Raw genomic sequence first — 20,055 nt, forward strand, 5'->3', positions numbered from 1 at the left:
TAATTATGATAGTATTTTAATAAGTAATTTCGAAAAATTATACATTTTTCTATGTCATTCTTAACAGATTGTTATTAAATATAATTAATCATATAATTCAAATCAAATTGTCAAATATAAACTGTTTAATATTATATATTATGTTTAAATATGCACTTCAGTATGAACAGTTATTATACTTGATTATTTGATTATTTAGTATGAATATATACTGTGTTTGCTTATTGTTTGATAATTACAACTTGTCATTGAAACTTATAATATCATGAAATAGAGATTTACAGTTGCAGTCTCATATTGTAACTATATTAATAAGGAAAATACTGTATATATTATTATTTTAATACTTATATGTATCAATACAATATATTCATAAAACGAGAAAACTTGCGAAAAAAATGGGAGGAAGAGGCAACTATCACTCGCATATCTGTTTAAACTTTACTTTATTACATTCTGTTAGAAATAATACACAAAAGATTCCGCAAGCGGCAGAGGTCTCCTTACTGTGTAACACGCAGGACACGTGCGGGTATCGCCGATTTGTAAGTGAAAGCTCCCCGCGAAAATTGGCAAACCGTCGCCCGCAACCCCCCCATGTGTGTATATACGTGTGTATGTGTATATGTATGTGTATATATATATATATATATATGTATGTATGTATATATATATATATATATATATATGTGTTGAATTTTTCTTGTTACTCGAAATCATCCAGCGACCACGCGCGCACGTCAGCACGTTGCATCTAATTTTAAGAATATACACTCTTAATAATTATACTTATATTTATATGTATATATATATATATATATATATATATATATATATATATATGTATATCGAAAGAGAGAGTCTGCGAGGGACCATAAATAATCGTGCGGGTCGGCGGCGTAAGAAGGGTCGCAGGATCGGTTGGCGAGTTGTTTACGAGCTCGATAAGACGAGTTTAAATGAAAAATGCCTGCATAAATGCGCCATTTTTTTTACGGATATGTAGCGCGTAGGGTGTCCTAAGCGCTTCTTGTTCTTTTACTTAGGGCTTCCGGTTTCGTACATCTCAACGAGATACAAATCTATCTCTCGTTTTATTCTCGCCTATCAAACAACACGAACTATAGAAGGCATCCTCGGTAAGACGTCTAAAGGACTGATAATTCCTGCGATCTTAATATATTGTCGGATCTATTAAATCCTAATATTTTGAGATACATTTAAATCCTAGTATTATTCTACGTCCTTCAGACGTTTTCAGGACATCTTTTGGATTTTTGTATTGTTCGTGTACCGTTGTTTTTAAAGGTCAAGTCTCGAGTGTCCGGGAAGTACGCGAAGACAAAATCACGAACGAGAATGAGTTTTTTTTTCACCTGGTATTCGATACTTTTTTTTATACTGGGAAACAGCTTATAATTTATGACGAAATAATAAAAAAAAAATCCAGGCAAAAATACAAGCGCGCGAATGTATTTGATTATTTCGTAAAACGACGCGTTTACAGAAAAAATATATCAAAATTATTAAAATTAAATTTTGTAAATATATATTTATATTTCGCGATAAGAAAAATCAATTTGATCTAACACCTTCTGATTAACAAAGTATCCGAATAAAAAAACTTTTTATGCGCTTGCAAAGCGTACTTTTTAATTCTTCAAAAATCTGCGCATCACTTTGAAAAGCCTTTTCATCTTTCTTTGTGTAAAATTTTTGCGCTATTTGTTGCAACAGGTACGGTAATCGAGTCGAGAGTGTAAAAATTAACAGATTTTTCTCTTTCAGATTTTTTTCGATCTTTTTATGGTATATTCTTCTCCTTCCCTGTTTCAAATAACTCGAATGGGAAGTAAAATAGTTTCGTGAACGATCGGAAATCGGTGTTCGCGATGTTTGTCAGCGTACTCTCTGCTTTAATATCCTAAACAACACAGAAGTCCAAAAATCGTCCAAGAGACGTTTGAAAAACGTCCAAAAGTATGGTGGACATTCTCCGGCGACTTTGCGACATCTGCGTTAATTTTACATTGATCTTATTTTTTAAGTTTTGATAGCATTGTTTTTCTCGTCATCGCACGCGGTATATCCTTAACACATTTTCTGCCCATCCATATTTTAGCTCTTTATACACCCACTGCATCCACGACGTTAGGCGTTACTGATGTTTTCTATTTAAATACCAATCATAGCATTCGCTATCTTGATTTTTATATTTGGCTAAAAAAGGTTTTTATTTCAGAGATTGCATAATAATACATACGTGATCATAAACGTATAGGTAACATTATTATCAGCGATACGTCCATGAATCGTATGCGTCCATACGACATATTCACAGGATCATTCGTGTGTGTCGTGTGGACAGTAAACACGTTAATAATCCTGCATAGTTTCTTACATTTATGTGCATTCGTCCTGTATCTCGTCTAAGCAAAAATGCTCTCTTTATTTGCTAAACGTCTAATTGCCAACCAAGTTCCAAAATTATAATATCATTCACAAGAGGAGGTTCCGAATCTGGCCTCCCTTTTTTCTTTGCGTCAATCTTATCTAGCATTATTAACGTGCCGTCGAAATTGTTTGTCAATTAATTATTAATGGCGTCTCTTGAATGAGATTCCTGCATCTTAAGAATCATTCTGTATGCGCATTACCATTTCCCTTATATTTTGCGTCTAGTTCAGGTTTCATGCGGTTAAATTGAAAAATGACGGAATGACAATTTCCAAAGTTCCTGGAGCAAAGCACACGCTAAATAACAGTATACGGAAACTAGACGGTCCGTAATCTATACCGCGTATAATAGATAATTGTTTTCCTAGCTTTCATCGCATCGCGATTAATTGATGCTACGAAGTGAAAGTAATAACGCAATGGCATTACATTAAGTGTACATACGCTCGTAAATTTTAACTCTTTCACCACGACGCGATTCAAACTCTAAGAGAATTATCCCAGACAGTGAATTATTCAATTTAATTTTTTTTATTCATGTCGCACATGTTTCTACACTTTTACTTTATTTCTCTCTCTCTCTCTCTCTCTCTTTCATTCATTCATTCATTCTCATTCTTCAAAAACACACTACGCATATTTGGTGTGAAAAAACTAGAGACAAGCCTGTTACATATATACATGCACGTACAGTTATATATCTACGCATTAATAGAACACAATCATCTCAAAATCAGGAAAATTGTATATTTCGAAAAAGGTGACATTAAATGGAAAAATTTTTGGATAAAAAAAATATTTTTACATATATTCTAGAATGTTATGTGCAATCTCGAATCAGCCAACTCTTTAGAGCTCCTCTCATTTTGAGAGTATTATGTAATCTTGATCAAAATTTTTCTTTTTTTTTATATATATATAAATCTTGGTTTTATTTTCTTTTCGTCCTCGAACTTTTTTCAAAGATACGCGGCTTGAAGCAAAACACTTAGTGTTTATTAAATGCGTCGCAGCGAAAGAGATAAATAAATTAATTAATTAAGATCTCTAAAAGATCTACGAGCGTATAAAAAGATGTTTACGTAAGTGTTAAACATACAGCGTGCGAATAAAAGTGCGAAAACATGCTTCTCGTATTTAACTTTGGTAATGATTATGTTTGCGAAATACAAACTGGCCCGAGGATCGTGCGTCAGGATCGATGTTACATCAGAGCTTAAAACCGGTATCGGTAAATTAAAATCTTTAACCTGAACGCATACTCGTGACCAACGCTGTCCGATAAATTCTTTTCTATTCGTTCCTTAGATGGTAACTAATTAAATAGTTTCGTAAGCAATATTGACGATTGATTCGAACGATCACACTGGTGCATAAAGTATACTATAGTACTTAATGTGTCCGGATGAAAATATGATATTCTTCCTTTTTTAAAATATTTAACAAAATTTTGTTAAATGATAAAGTTTAGACAAATTATGTTCGAATAGATGTATAAATATTTTTTCACAATAGAACGAAATTAAAAAAAAAAAAAAAAAAAAAAAAAAAGTGCACTCGATGCACCAGCGCTTGCCATCGTGTTTCTTTCACGAGGCGGACTGCTAAAAACAAAGCACAGCGTAAATATACATTGACTGCTTGCAAGTAGTCGAGGTAGTTTACAAACGACGAGTCGCTCACACGTCAAAGGCAAATGAGAAAATGCGGAGGACGCATGAAAATCTGCAGAAACGTTCGCGGTCCAGTGCGTTAACGAAAAATTGATGACAACAGTGACAGAGTATAATCTCTTTTTCCACGATGTTAATCTTATTTTTTTCTTACTAATCTTATCAGAACACTCCGAGAACATTCCACAGATCATATTAAATGTGAATGAAATTATTAAATCTCCCCTTCCATTTATTCGTAATTTTATTGACTAGAGCGTTATTCGCGCTAAATACAATTAAAATTACCTTTAGAACTAGAACTAAAGAAACGTCGATGAGATAGATTCTTTTTTTTTCCGCTACGTGTTTACGAGAATTAGCCTTACGAACATACGATCTCAAAAAAACAACGACCACTATTCTTCTAGTTTCCAGTACACGACACAGTCCACGCATTTGCCTTTGATCTCTTTGACTTCTAATAGTAAATTTCATAGTTTGTCAATTTATATCTGCGATATGGGATCATGCGTACCATAAAACTGGTGCACAATCCTCTTTCGTTTCTCTCCTCCTTTTACTTTATTACGTACACAGGCATTGTAAGAAATCGGTATAATTCCGGTGAGTTCAAATTTCCAATGTAAATACGTTTCATTTTCGCAAAAATAAAAGTAGAGGCGATTTTCGCTTCGCGTCTGTAGCATCCTCGAAATCTGTATTCAACGATATTACACTAATCTTCAATGATGTATGTGTACGCAGGAAAATGACATTCCGTCGCAATCTCTACTGTCCCTTGCGTATCTCTCTTCCTCCTCCTTTTTTTTTATACTACAACGCCGAGCGCTGTTTTATCTGATGGCAAAAAAACCGACGATTCCGGCAACGATCTTATAATACAATGCGCGCTCGGTTATCGCACACAGCTTATGTCTCCCTTATTTCTACCACGCATAAGATAAATGACACTAGTATCATGACACTTCCAGTTTTTGTGAACCATATCTCTCGAATAATTAAAAAAAAAAAAAAAAAAAAAAAGAAATGAATATCGTTTATACATGATATTGTACGCGCTTATTATTTAGTGGGAGAAAATTAAATATTAAATAATTACAAACTACATCTCGTGTTAACAAAAGTGAACTTAGCATACAGTCTGTGTACAAAAACCAGGATTTACAATAGCGTTTCTCTAAATCTCAATGTATATATAATAGGAATATAATAATTTTTTTTATCACATATAAAAAGCGGTTGTCTGTGTAATGTCTATATATGTACATGTCTGAGTAAGATTAGGTACCATTATTAGTTTTAACCAATAGAAGCTATTATATAATTTGGTACACTGTTTTTAACTCGATTATTCGATAAATACGAACAATAATAATCAATACGTCATTATTTCCTGGTGTCTTGACATAGTCGTTGGTTTTTCGCACGAAATCTTATTATACACACTGCTCGGTTATTCCACGTTACATGTGATTTTAATTCTCTTTTTTTTCTTTTAAGATTATTTTTTTATAATATTCTATATATAACACACACACACGTTTCTCTTTCTTTATTCAATAAGTCAGAGCAATGGCCAGTTGATAAATTTAAAGGTCGTTCGTCACTTTCTCTTTCCCCGTCTCTATTTCTCATTCTTTCTCGTAGAATACTTCTCCGTTACGTAGTATGCCGGACGATTTTATTGAAACGATGTGCGCTATGATCGTTTTCACAATTTTTGCGAAAAGACCACATCGTTCTATCAACGATATAGGTCGTACCATACAACGATACAAACTAGTTATTTGTTTGCTCCATATCCTCTTTGCGTCTTATTACTTGCGTCACACTTTTTTTCAATTTTTGTTCTCCGTAAAAATTTATGCTCCGAATGAGAAGTGTTTTTATCGTTAAATGACTACTCATCGGACACCTTGATGTCGTATTTAACATATATGCATGCGTTATGATAAACTAGAGTGACCCGCAGCAATTACATTTCGGGTTTGGAAATATGTTTCAACGATCGTATAAATATCTCTCGTCGATGAATATTATATCGAATCTCACGCAAGTTTCCTGACAAACTTCTAGTTTCCTTTCTCTTTCTTTTTTATAGTCAACTCAACAAGCGAAGTATAAGCAATCAAATTTGAAGCAACAACTTGATTCTTAAATATCTACCTAAAAGTACAATGGAGTCGCACAATGTCGAAGGCACAACTCTTTCAAATCGGTCGAACTGAAAGAAAGCACAACAGGAGGCATCATTGGCATGTGTTGAAATTTTAGCAGCACGGCAGGCCGCCGGATAAGTGTCTTTCTTCCAGAATGCTCGAGATTATTAAGTACAAGAAGGATTCTTTTATTGTTATTAAAAGATTAATAGCAAAAGCTATGTTATACATATATAGCACATAGTTATATGCACATAAATACATACATACATACATAAATATATGTGTGTATATATGCATATATATACATACATATGTTAGAGCATAGCTTCGCGAAAACTGTGCTTTCTCTGAATAAGATGAGAATATACTAGCTTGTTTCTTTCCTTTTTTTTTGTAATTGTATCTTTCGATCATTAGAAAGTTCTATTTCAACTTTTCGTTTTTATTAGTAACAAATTTACATAGGCATACGGAAAATTATGGTTTATATTCTTGTTTTCTAATCGGCAGAGAACGGGATTCCGTAACACTACTCGCTATACATTTATACAATCTTATGGTACTCGTTAAGCTTGATCGACATGCATTAATCGAGGCAAATGAAACTCTTAACTGTACTATTAGTTTTATCGATCTCTCTCAAAAAGAGAGAAAGAGAGAGAGAGAGAGTGTGCACACATTTTTATACATATTTTTTTTTGTCAAATTGTCATTTCTAGAATTGGAAGCCAAACAGTTGTCGAGGGACAAACAGAATGACAAACAATGTCAACATTAAGGAGAAAAGAACCTCGAGAATTGATCGCCTCAACCAGCATGTGTTAATTCAGTTCTTAGTCGGAATCGTTTCCCATTTCGTTTCCTCGTTTGCGATTCGAATTTATAGCGCGTCATATTATCAAAATAACTACCCACAATGAAACTAAGAGATTAGCACGAGTTCGTTAAAGATCACTAAAAAAAAAAAAAAGACAAACCCTCACTTGTTATATCTGTACATATGCTGCTACTGTTCGCCACCAAGCTTCTGGCGCAGTAATATCTAAGTATTCTGAAATCATTTCACTGAGACAGCAACTTGGTAGAACATCAGTGTTCAGCGTTCATTATGGATCCTGACTGGTATTTTGTGACGACTCACAGTTTTGCGGATTATGCATTTGAAGTGCTAAGTGGGGTGTGTGTACTGGAGAAGGTCCTGGTTGAGGCTGTTGTTCTTCTTGCATTTGTTGAATTACAGTAAAATCGGGATAACTGCAAAGAGAATAAGCAATTGTAAATTTTCTTTCATGTCTCAGAAAAAATAGCCATATTATTTAAAAGTGATTACTATTAGATAAAATCGAATATCTAAAGCATTTATTGATAAATTCCTAGTTGTAATATGTTAAATGTTCTTTTGTAACATACAGAAAAATTTATAGAAGCAATATTTTGTAATTATTATTACTAGAAAAAATGTGTATAAATATATATATATATATATATATATATATATATATATTTATTTATTTATTTATTTATTTATTTATTTATAAAAAATATATTAGGATTATATATAACTTACTCCATAGATGCCCATCCTAAGGCTCTATTACGCCTCTTAGAGCTTCGGAATGCATATTTTGTTTCATACATGGGTACAGTGGCTTTATATGAACTGGGAGCCTGATATGTAAACACACGTTTCTCAGATTCATCTGTGCAATCCTCGCTAGTGTCTTCAACTTCTGGCTCCTCGTCCGGACATAGTTCGCACGCCCGCTCCAATGTCTTTCTCGCGCTATTGCTTCGTTCCAAAACATATCCATTTGCAGAATCATTGGATTGTGCTGGCGGAGACCAGTTATTGTATGCATGTGTATAAGGCGCCGTAGAGGCATACGGTCTCTGAAAATAATTTATTCGACAATTATTTTATTAGTAGTGTGCATGAATTACTATTTAGCTTTCGCGTTACATACTTTGTCGAGTTCATCGTGGAGCCAATCTATAGCATGACTCCATTTTCTCTTCAGTTCTGGACTATGATGTAAAAGCTGATGAGCAGGTCTACATTTACTAAAGAGCTGCACCATACATTTAATACACTGATAAGCCCTCTTTTGATAATGGTTTTTACTTCTTTGGATCGTTTCGAATAAGCCTTCTCGCTCATCAGGAACTCCTGAAAGATACAGTCTCAGTGTTTTACATGACACTAATTTAAATGTTTCGCGCGAAAGACCGAACTTACCCTTGAGCGCGTTGTGCACGCGATGTGTTTGCCACGAATCCTCCATCAATAATATCGTAAGCAACAGATCCGTATGATGCCTCAACTCGTGAGTATACGCGAAACCTATTTGCCACAATAATTCACTAAGCACCGTTCGTGACAAGTGTGGATTCTCCCAGCAACAGTATTGCAATAATTTAATCGTATCTTCAGTCACATTAGCGTCCTCGATCAATTTTTTGATGTAACTATGTTTTCAGTACAGAACAAAAGTACATAAAGTTGTACAAAAGATTCATATATCTTTTATTTTTTTCACTATTAAAAATACGTCTTTATCAATTCTCACCTAGTACGGACGAATAATATATCAGCTGCTTGCGGTTGGATAGGCATAAGATACTCCGACTGACACGCGGGATCTCCGTACGGATTCGGTAAGGGTTCTGTACGGGTCTGCGTGTGACTTGAATGCGCTTTCGACGACACGTCGCAACACCGTATCAACATGCTCACCACTTGATGCAGTTTAGTCAATTCGGGATACTGATACTTTATAGTAGGGCCCGGGCCTTCGTCAATAGCGACCAACATGAACGTAACCGGGACATTTAGCTGCAACGAGAAAAATTTATTCAAATTAAACACACGCTCCATTTCTGCCGCGCGCAAGAGAATAATAATAATATGTATGTAATTCTTTTTATTTTTTTTTTACCTTAAGCAATTGCGCCTTTTCAGCCAGTCCGAGCGACGCATAGGCGTGAAAGAGGGAAAAATAATGAGGAAGATGCCGCCCGTGATCTGAAATTTCACGGTGCAATAACGACAGTACTGCGTGTAACAAATGATCGCTGAGTGTTGCTACCGGATCCAAGAGTAAAGCTAAAAAAAATATATTCACAAATTAAAAAAAAATATATATCAAACACATATATTATTTTTGTTTATTTATTTGTTTTAGTACTCACTCGGTGCATTTAGGCTAGGCGGAGCGCATGGACCATCCTGCAGAGAAACGTGTGCAAGGAATACCAAAATCTTGAGAAAAGCAGTGCGTACTTCGGTACTGGGACAACTCAAGAGATACTCGCAAAATCTATAAATGGATATAACAAATTATTAATATTATCAAAACCCAAATGTCTCTCTCTCCCTCTTTGTGTATATACATATTATGTACTTAAAAAAATCTATTGAATTACCTATGCGGATGATTGAATAATACTTCATTGGCAAACCAAGAACGCACTGATTTAGTGCTACGTAGATGATGGCATATAATGTCATACCAATCTGTCGCCGTTCCACGTAATGTTTTTTTGGTATGAAAACCTGTATAGAAGAGAAATCTTGATGCTAATTGAATCGACAGCATTGCAAGCTCTTCTGCCTCGGGACTCTAAAAGTAAAATACGAATACGACGATTATTAAGTGAAAAAAATCTATTGAAAAAAATGTATATGTCTTGTGTATGCATACTTACAAGTTTCTCGTTCAGATTCTGTCTGTTAATATTATGTGGATTACAAAACACCAATTTCTTAATAAACTGAAAGTATTCGGCGCTAAATTGATTCCGATGGTGCATAAATTTTATATTTTGCTTCCGCACGCTATATTCTATCGCCGAGGGCATTTTCATAACTCCTAGTTTCGTATCTGAAAAGAAACGATCGGGATAACGAGACGGTACACGAGCCGAGAGATCGATCTTACAGAGTCCTATTGATATACTTACACAATGACAATTCATTTACACTCTTCATTAGAGAATTCTCTTCTACATCTAGTCTCGTATAAAATAACATGTATGCATTCCACCATCGTTTCTGTTTGCGGTAACTCATCCGCTTGAGCATATGATCGAACACCTCCCCTAAATAATCACCGCCGAAACATTGAGATTTCATTTCTTCTTCTTCTTCCATTTTACATTCTGTCACGTCACCGTCATCGAACTTGTACCACTTGGCAGTACCATCGTTTAACCTGCAAAATTATTGAATATAAAATTTTTATTCGTCAGTTAGTTATATACGTATTTCGCATATCTAAAATACCTATGCAGAATATAAGAGTAGTAATGGCCACCGCTAGCTTGACCACTGTGAACCACAATACCAGTTAATTGATATTTCGTGCACGTTCCTTTCACAGATTCCTCGTAATCACAATCTATGACCTCTCCTTCCAATTTGGCTAAACCAGAAACAGTATAAGGTTCCATATCCAGATCTCGTGGAAACTCGAAATAATCGTTGAATTTTATAGCGCATACGCGCTCGAAATCATATTCGAATCTTTTCAACTGAATCGCTAAAATGGGTGGCAGTTTTTTCACGCACAACCTTTTTACTGTTACAACCTAAAATCAAAAACAAAATTTAATCAAATTAAAGCTTTGCCTTTAGTTTTAAGACGTATAAAAGATCCGTTTGTGCTTTACATATAATATTCTTATCGCTGACACATTATCACCTAATAATATATCTCTCTTTGGACAAATTATTTTCATTATGATACTCTCAAAGGATCTTTTATACATTCTCGAGAATTTATTATCGCACACAATCATACTTTTTTGTTACACTTATCACAATGGTAGGCGTCTGCACCTTCTAGTAATTCACCCTTTACGTATTGCTCAAGAGAATCCAATAAATTACTGTGATTTCGTATGTCCACGCTTATCACACTGAATGGTTCCTCTTTGGAATATCTGAAGACAATGTAATGCGGTATTACAGTTTACAGAAGAAAGCAAAATGTAAGAACTAAAAAGGTACCTATGAGGGCAACCTTTGCAGATTTTTTGGTCGCTGTACGAGCCACCAAGAATCTTGCCCATTATCTGCTCATGTCCCAAGGCTTTCAATGCCTCGTCTAAACTCTCTACAAGACTCATGAAAAATTCTACCGCATCTTGTTGTTCTCTAAGATTTACAGGTTCTCCTTGAAGCCTGTAGAAATCAAATTCTCTCATTAACTATTTAACACGCACATAAAATACACCAGAGTTTATATATTAGTAAAATCATATTTATAGTAGATGCATTTATGCTAATATTATGCTAGTTATATTTTACTTTTAACATATAAAAATAAAATAAATTACTATTATACTTATTCTTACTTGAAGTGCTTCCATAATCCTCTAGGTATATAATATTGCAATTTGCTATAAGCCAAGTGACCGAATATCGCTTGTACTTGCTTCAAAATACCAATGTTATATTCTTTTCTAGATTCATCGGCACCACATTTTTCTTCGTTCGTATCATTGTCGTTCGTCTCGATTGTCTGCTCCCCTTCGATCCTCTCCTCGCCCGAGAAATCCTCGTTTAAATCGGTTGCCGCTCCTTCCGCCGCCAAAAGTCCGACTCTAATGCTCTCCACCATGTACAATTGTTGTAATACTGAATTCATATAGCAGGTTGCCCCCGCATTCTTCAAGCCTACGAAGCCTTTAAGTGGTCTATGTCCCACAGGCGGTAGATAATCCCATTCTGCTAACGGTTCATCCTTCTCGGAGTAGAACATGTCGGTGAGCATTGTGACTAGAAGTTTCATGTTGGGTACACAGCCTACGCAAAGACCTACGAGCAAGTCGAACGCGGCGCTAGTCGATTGAGGAGTGCTGCAGACCGGACACGCTTGCGATGGACTCAGTTCGCCGGTACTGCGAAGCTGCAGCATCAGACGAGATGCAGGGAACACAAAGTCCTCGACCAATTCCTTGATTAAATTAACTCCATGCTTTTCGTCGGAGCCGATCTCGTATTTTTGGCTAGGTGGTAAAAAGGCCAGCAGTTCCTTGGTTAGACCGAGATGACCCTCGAGTAAGGCCTCGTCTACCTGAGTCTCTCCAGTCTCCTTCATGTTGTCTCGAACTTTCTTCAACCACGTAATTTCCACGTTTAACAGCGTCTCCGTAGTTGTCAAAGGACAACCTGACATATGCGCAAAGTTCAACAATCGACACAGAAGTTGAAAATATTCATGGCTTTGTTTCGCGTTCTCCGTAACAATGGTGTTTAAAACGGCAAAGAGAAGAGATATGGTAACCAACAGCGTTTGATGTCCGCCACTGCACCACGTCGACATGAGAAAAAACTGCTCGCCAGCAGCAATTCTGATGGCCCTCGATGTACTAAGTAACACCAAGTCTATTAGAAAGGTGTGCCATATTTTGTCACGCGATAATATTTCTAACGCCGATGGATTCAACACAAGGGCGATTGTCAGTACTTCGAGGGCTTCCTTGCACACGAGAACGTCGTTATTATCAGGATTTCTCTGTTCCTTCTGACTGATCTCATGCATCGAGTGAAGGACCTCATTCGACGCGTTAATGTTGTTCAAGTTACTTGTAGATGCGGCCCACGCTAATCTAATTATGGCACGTATACTAGCCACATCCGGTAATTCCCACGAAAGGGCCTGCACAAAAAGCTGCCGACATCGATCGGCTTCCGGCCCGCCAGATAACATTCGATGGGACAGATGCGTCGCCAGTTTGACCGCTACGCTTCTCAACATGTATTCGGTACTTTGATTCGGTACACTCTGAAGAGCTTGTTTCAGCACTGCCACTCGACCGCGATTGTTAACGTGATTATCGTGATTCTCCGGACTCCCTGTTTGTTGAACCTCGTCCATCATGCACGCCATCACATTACCCATTACTGTTAAAAGAAGCTTGCATAGTCTCAGCACCGTTAGATACGCAGAGCGTTTTGTGGTTTCGTCCGCATTTGGTAAAAATTTATTTTTGGTTAGCATATCGAGGATAACGCTCGCTTCGCCGCTTTTTATGAAATTATATTGAAATTCAAACGCTCTTTCCGACATAGGGTCGAGAGCTGGCATTAACAAAGTATACAACACCTAAAAATAAAAAAAAAGTAACATTACTAAGGGCACAAGTACAAAAGGATAATGTTTGTTTAACGCACGCTCACCTCTAAATTGTATAAAACTTGGCTAGAACTCGCAGTAAAAAATAGAGAATCTACCGTCGTATTCTGTTCGTTACAATGATACTGAGAAGGGTTCTGTAAAGCTTCGTCGTCTTTGTAATGACCAAATAACCACTGTAATCTTGTTACAGTGAAGGTATCCGGCGGCACCAATTGCAAGAGATTTCGCGCACCATCACGCAATTGCGAATGTTGAAGCGTACAGCCAAGATCTGCCAATTGAAAGAAGAATGTCGCGTATTGAGACCTCTGCGACATGACCTGAGAACGAAATTGCACGATTAGAAAAATATAATAATTAAATTTAATTTTACGTTAATAAACTTACCACACCGGGCAAACTGTTCTCTGCCTCTACATTTAGTCCATCGTACGGATGATGCGGGGAACTAGTAGAGCTATCAGAGCTACTATCCGGTGAGCTTGGCATATTGCTATTTACTTGACTGAGCTTTGCAGATAACAACTAAACGAAAACCATGTTGATAAATCACACATTCTTTATATATATATATATATATATATATAAAGAAAAAAGAAAAGAAAAAAGTATTAAAAAGTTTAATATATATATATATTAAACTTTTTAATACTTTTTTCTTTTTATAGCTATTATTAATATTTACCATTTTGTCTCTCAGTGGAATCTGAGAAAGGAGTTTCCTATCATCGGACTGTTCCAGTGAATCTCCATTAATAAATAAATCGAGTTTCACATTTGTCCCGCTTGCTTTAATCCTACGTAATATCTGACGTCTCAATGAAGCTAATGTATCATTACTATGCGTGAAGATATCTATATCGTCAACGTTTCGACCGGGACTCGCAAAACGAATAACAAGTGACAGATTCTTGCCACGAGCTGCTCTGTAATTGGAATAGATGTTGCATTTACACTGGGTATATATTTATAAGAAAAAAATATTATTATTATTATATACAATTATAACTGTACCTATGCAATGGTAATATTTGCCGTTCTCCTGGGAAAGCTGTATCGCACTCGTTTATATATTCCTGCAAAACTTTCATAACGCGACACATTTTTATGGCTTCCATTTTAATTTTATTTGTCATTTGTTCTTCGCGTTCCTCTTTTCCATCCAAATATACTCTGCTCAACACAGTTACGGTATCATAATGAGCTTTCAGTCTATCCATACATTCTGCTATATATGTTTCATGAAATGCCAAAACGGACGATTGTAATCGCGGTCCTAGATTGGTATTCACTTCTTTTAAAAGTTCTATGCCCCTGTTTGCAATTTCTTCTGGACTATTTGTTACTACCTGTAAGTGAATAAATAAGTAAATAAGATTGTCACTGTTACAAAAAAAAATATATGTATATACACGTATATAAAACAAGACGGAAAAATGCAAAAATCCTATAGAATTTATGTCAAAGAAATAAACTCAAATACAGTATTACATACTCTCCACAAATAATCAGTCCCAATTAAATCCATGTCATCCATGAGAAATGTTCTACGTTTTAGTTTCAGTTTTCCTTCCTTAGAATTAACAGCTTTAAAAAATCTTTCGTAACATTTAATACCACTTTCTGTAAGTAATGTCGGATCTAATTGCAGTATATTATTTTGAAAAAAGTCTTTGTTTATTGCTGGATCTAGATCTGGTTCGTCTCCCATAAGCTTAGAAAACCATTTAAAGCATGCTTCGCGATCCGAAACAAATACACCTTGCTCAGCTAAACATTGCCAAATCTGCTCAGCTTGATCGGCGCATAACCATAATTGTCCATCCTGAAAAATCCATATAATGTTATTCAATGTATGTTATTTTTTTAGCAGAAATTTATGCTTATCTGTTATTCCAGGATCTGAAATATACCTTTAGAAGGAAACGCAAGAAATTCAATCTTTCTTGCACTTGCATAATATGATTGTATCGACCGTCAGGCATAAAAGTATTCGCGTCGATTTCAGGGTTTTCCTTTACCAATTGTCTCACTTTATCCATATAATTTGTTAAGCTATTTGTTACAAGTATCACTACTGAATGTTCACTCTGTAGACGTTCTATTACTTCTTGCCTATGTAATAATAAGCATAAAGAGCATAATCAACGTAGTAACACAATGTGTACGTCTACATGTGTATTTGTATGTATATATAACTGTAATATATAAATCATACCTGTAGTGCAAATGATGACTACGTTGAGTATGCCCCATGTTAGGATTTGGTTCATAAAGGCAACATATTTCGCGAATTTGTTTTAACGCAGGGAGGGCCCACTTATCGCCATTTTTCAATTCTTCGACACATTTATCCAGCCAGATTGTCTTTTGCGCATCTCTTTCTTGCGAACATGAATAATCAAGAATCTTTACATGAGCATTCAATGCCTGATCCATAATTTCTGTAGGTACTTCATCAGAATGAGCCAAAGTCCAAAAAAGAGTCAACACCTAATGATAAAAAAACAGTCCAAAAACATTTCAAACTCTTCAAGATATATTTATATGAATGTATATATATTCAAGATTTATCTAACCTTGTGTGCCATAACGCCATCCTTATCATCCTCCGCGAGTCTTCTAATCAATTCTAATAATTTTTCCCGTTGTTTTTTATTTGCAGTCCTCCAACTTGTCTGAAAAATTGTATAAAATTGATTGTAAAATTTTATACAATTTAAATTTTGTGATAGGATATCTCATAACACTATTGTGATAAATACCTGAAAACACTCAAATAAATGATCAAGTTGTTCAGGACTAAAATCCCAAGCTAATTTGGCTAACAAATCATGAACGTTTTTCACAATTGCCTCGTGTTTACCAGCTTGAGCTGCCCAAACAGCATCCAAGTCTTCTAATGTAAGTGCACGTTCTTTTATAATAAAACGTAAAATCTTCTCCAGTTTTTCTACATATTGTGGCTGATGCAACGAATCTCTCAGTACAATTTCCAATACTCCATTGTCTTTAATCCATTTCTATATCACAAATAAATATTCTTTATAGGATCTTTACAAAATTTTTGAATTGTCAAACTCATGAAGTTTGGTAGAATATTCATATACTTAGTATGATATACTTTCTTTTTACTCATGATTCGAACATCATTATATAAAAATATTTAATTATATATATAATATTATAATTAGTAGATTTTTAGGCAAAACTTACTGCCATACGCTCTGCTGTAAGCCATTCTTCCTCTTCCACTATTGTATTACGATGTTGGTGATAACTAACACTAGATATTACTTTATTAACTTCATTTAAAGCATTCATTTTCCCATTAAAAGAAGAAATTTGTAAGAGTCTCAGTATCATCTTCAGTCTCAGTATTTCCAAGTTCTTTATCATCTCTTCCTGATGAGGTACTCGTGATACTAAGCATTTAGCGGCTTTGATTATGGCTGATATTGCGTCGTTTTTTGATTCATTTTTGGCTTCTTTTTTCAATTCATCGTCGGTTAAATTATTCAAAATAAGAGGTACCATTTCCTATATATAACGTTTTTTTTTTGAAACTCGTATAAATAAATTAAAATTATTTTCGCTTAATTATAAATTAAGAGAAAATACTTACAACAATAGGCATTAAATATTTAACTATCGTGTGAACAGTTAATAGTTCGTAACACAAGCCAAAAGGTCTGATTAAAGCATAAATAACTGGCACTGTTAAATTACGTCCACTCTGAAATCTAGAGAGCAAAATTTCAAATCCATTGAGACTCCCGAATCTGCAACAGATTATCAATTTGTAAATATATCAATTTGTAAGTATAAAACACACATTTGCATATATGTATGGGAAAAAATATACCTGTTTATAAGATCTACTAGCCAACCACGAGGACTACGCGAATCAGGTGGTGGGCGAGCGTAAAGTTCCTCATCAGGAATATCACTACCAGGAGGAACGGTTTCAGAAACTCTTACCGCATTAAATGTGTGAAATCTAGAAACACAAAGTGTTACAAGTATAATTACATTAAAAGCTCGTATTTCATAATCAATAAAAGAATTAAAATGTATTACTTACTTATTACTAGGATTAAAAACCATTGCCAATAAATCGAGAAGAGGAAACCAATCTTCGTCTAATTTTAGGACACATAGTTCCACCAAACGTGCACAGTTAGCATTAATACAATTGTGAATATTTAATTTCCAACTGTTTACCGCATCATCTGTTAATATCTTGGTAAATGAGATTGTGAGACCTTCTCGAAAAAAGCGCTGACACGCTTCGCTTTGTACATCAATTCCTACAATAATAAAGAAAATTTGGGTAAACAAAATATAATATAAGGTCTGTTTTTTTTAGCTGACCTGGCTGACCAGCCAGTTGAGCTAAAAAGAACAGGCCTATAGAGTAAAAATAAATGCTGCTACACGTTCTAAATTTTAATCACATTGATGCAAAGTACAATCATTTATAATGCATGTAAACAGATAAGCGATTATCTCTAAGACATTTACAAACAATACACGTTACCTTTTTTACAAAGTTCGATACTGGCTTGTAACAGGCACTCTAATTCTTGTTCGGGTAGAACTGGAACAACCCATCGTGGACTAGATATCTTTTCATGAAGCATATTAAGTTTGGAAATAGGAAAATCAGGTTCTCCATGAAGCTGACTGCTATCCTCCACCGCAGTGATAGTGTCATTGTTGCATTCTGTTTGTACCACATTTTCAGTGAGTTGGAGCCCTGACATTGTGTCAGCCAATTGTTGCGGACCTGGTGGACTGTGCATCTATACGAGACGATACATTTTACTCGATGCGATCAAGGCATATTTCAAACTATTTTTTCCAAATGACTTTATAATCTATACACATACCTGTGTATTTTGCTGGCTGTCGGGAGGGTCTATGCCAACTCCCTGGCCCCTAGTGGCAATCGTCATTTTAAACGTTCTTTGTTACACTTTAATTGTCTCAATATCTCTTGGTCCAATGATTACACCACCAATAACAAGCATCCAACTTATATACTGACATTAAATATAATTATATCCTAAAGGCCTTGTTTTAATAAACTATACCTACATTATCTGAAACAATAAAAAAAAAGAGAGCAATCTTAACATTTCATTCTTTAGTTTGCTGAAAAATAACTAGTAAAGTTCTATCTAGCACAGATATGTCATTGACAATGACAATTCAGTTTATGAGATTTGTGCATAAAAAAATTTATAAATTTCTCATAATTGTGTAATAAAAGTTACATAAGCGTGTAATTTCCGAGTAATTTATAACAAAACTGACAGCTTGCAAGACGATACGTTCGTGAACTATATTCTAATATAATTATGATTTTCCAGAGACGTAAATGCGGTCAGCCGATAAATCGACGTATTCGCTGCAATCAGTGAACGTCTTCGTGTAACAATCGGTCGAGTGTACCCGAATGCATCCGCGGAAGTCGCATGACAGCGTGACCACGCTAGGGTTTCGTGCATCGACGCGTATTACAAAGGGAGAATTTTTTAACGTAGCGACACGCGATTTAGAGACGGACAGGACAAACGAAATTCTCCTGTCGTCGCGTAGCGAGTGATTATTACATATTCTCAGGATCGTGCAATCGCGCAAGATTACGATCTCGAGTCACCGCCGTTTCGTGAACGCGCAGCGCGAGCTGTCAAACTTTGTAGAGCCGCCGCTGCCGTCGACGACGACGATGACAACGACGACAACGACGATGACGGCGGGGAGCGGCCGACGTGTGCCGGTTGTCCAAGACGGGTGCGTCGCGACGTCTTCGTCGAGAAATCGCACGCGGCGATTTCGAGTCTCGATGAAAAACGTGCGCGTACCGTATTTTAGTAGAAGAGAAAAAGTCAAGCACAAAAAGGAACACCGAGAGCGAAGGAGAGCGAGGGAGCGAGCGCTCGCACACAACGGGGGAAAGATTCGATGGAACCCCGGATGGTCGCGGGCAGATGAACCGTCCGTCGGGACACGCCGATCGTCCGCGGATTGGAAAACGATCGACGAGGACGATCACGCGGCTCGCTACCTACGCGACTCGCGATAATCCTCGCGGGTCCAGGCAGCGCCTATTTTCGCTGCACGTTCGCCGCGACCGGGCTACCTCTCCGGACAAAATGGCGACTATCCTAACTATTGGCACTGCCGTATATTAACGAAAGCGCCGATATTTCGGCCCGCGAACCGGCCGCGGGCAGCGTCAAGCCACGACGACGATTGTACCGCACCGGGAAACGATCGGCGCGTCGCATTACCATCACCGGGGAACGCACCTTTACATAGTAAACGTTGTAGAAATTCGTGTGTTGCACTTTTTTGACGTGACGTTACGGAACTCAACTAGCAAATCTGTAAACACGACTGTCGCGGCGCTGCGGTGCCGTCCGAGCCGACGTGCGTGTGCGTGTTGCGTGTACGACGGGGTGACGAGCGACAGCTACGATTGGATCGTTCGTTGCACCGTCGCTCGTCGTCGCTGCTCGTCGCCGATGCGCTGACGAATTAGGCGCGAGAATCTTCACGCGGCAATCATGAATAATTACGAACGATCGGGATATTTGTTATTTCCTTTTC

The 20,055-nt window shown here is 36.4% G+C and overlaps 1 protein-coding gene across 3 annotated transcripts; it reads right to left on the reverse strand.

Moving 5' to 3' along the window:
• Nucleotides 1–429: 429 nt before the first annotated feature.
• Faf (ubiquitin carboxyl-terminal hydrolase-like faf) lies at nucleotides 430–19,910 on the reverse strand. 3 transcript variants are annotated; one of them, XM_072888713.1, is made up of 30 exons: nucleotides 19,755–19,910; nucleotides 18,330–18,542; nucleotides 17,978–18,242; nucleotides 17,522–17,747; nucleotides 17,303–17,437; nucleotides 17,063–17,219; nucleotides 16,654–16,977; nucleotides 16,203–16,460; nucleotides 16,017–16,115; nucleotides 15,656–15,930; nucleotides 15,351–15,552; nucleotides 14,933–15,262; nucleotides 14,452–14,786; nucleotides 14,123–14,363; nucleotides 13,825–13,962; nucleotides 13,479–13,757; nucleotides 11,651–13,404; nucleotides 11,304–11,477; nucleotides 11,095–11,236; nucleotides 10,578–10,882; nucleotides 10,256–10,506; nucleotides 10,001–10,176; nucleotides 9,719–9,915; nucleotides 9,485–9,612; nucleotides 9,232–9,398; nucleotides 8,863–9,128; nucleotides 8,532–8,761; nucleotides 8,260–8,462; nucleotides 7,863–8,185; nucleotides 430–7,549 (listed from the first exon to the last, which is right to left on the reverse strand). In XM_072888713.1, exons 2-30 carry the CDS (start codon nucleotides 18,393–18,395, stop codon nucleotides 7,402–7,404), a joined length of 7,794 nt encoding a protein of 2,597 aa, XP_072744814.1. In that variant the 5' UTR covers nucleotides 18,396–18,542; nucleotides 19,755–19,910; the 3' UTR covers nucleotides 430–7,401. The 3 variants fall into 3 exon arrangements, with proteins under 3 accessions (XP_072744814.1, XP_072744816.1, XP_072744817.1); XM_072888715.1 differs by lacking the exon at nucleotides 19,755–19,910 and adding an exon at nucleotides 19,515–19,732; XM_072888716.1 differs by lacking the exon at nucleotides 19,755–19,910 and adding an exon at nucleotides 19,308–19,492.
• Between the last annotated feature and the right edge of the window lie 145 nt (nucleotides 19,911–20,055).

This window comes from Anoplolepis gracilipes, chromosome 3, assembly GCF_047496725.1.
Source record: "Anoplolepis gracilipes chromosome 3, ASM4749672v1, whole genome shotgun sequence".
NCBI classification, from domain to species: domain Eukaryota; kingdom Metazoa; phylum Arthropoda; class Insecta; order Hymenoptera; family Formicidae; genus Anoplolepis; species Anoplolepis gracilipes.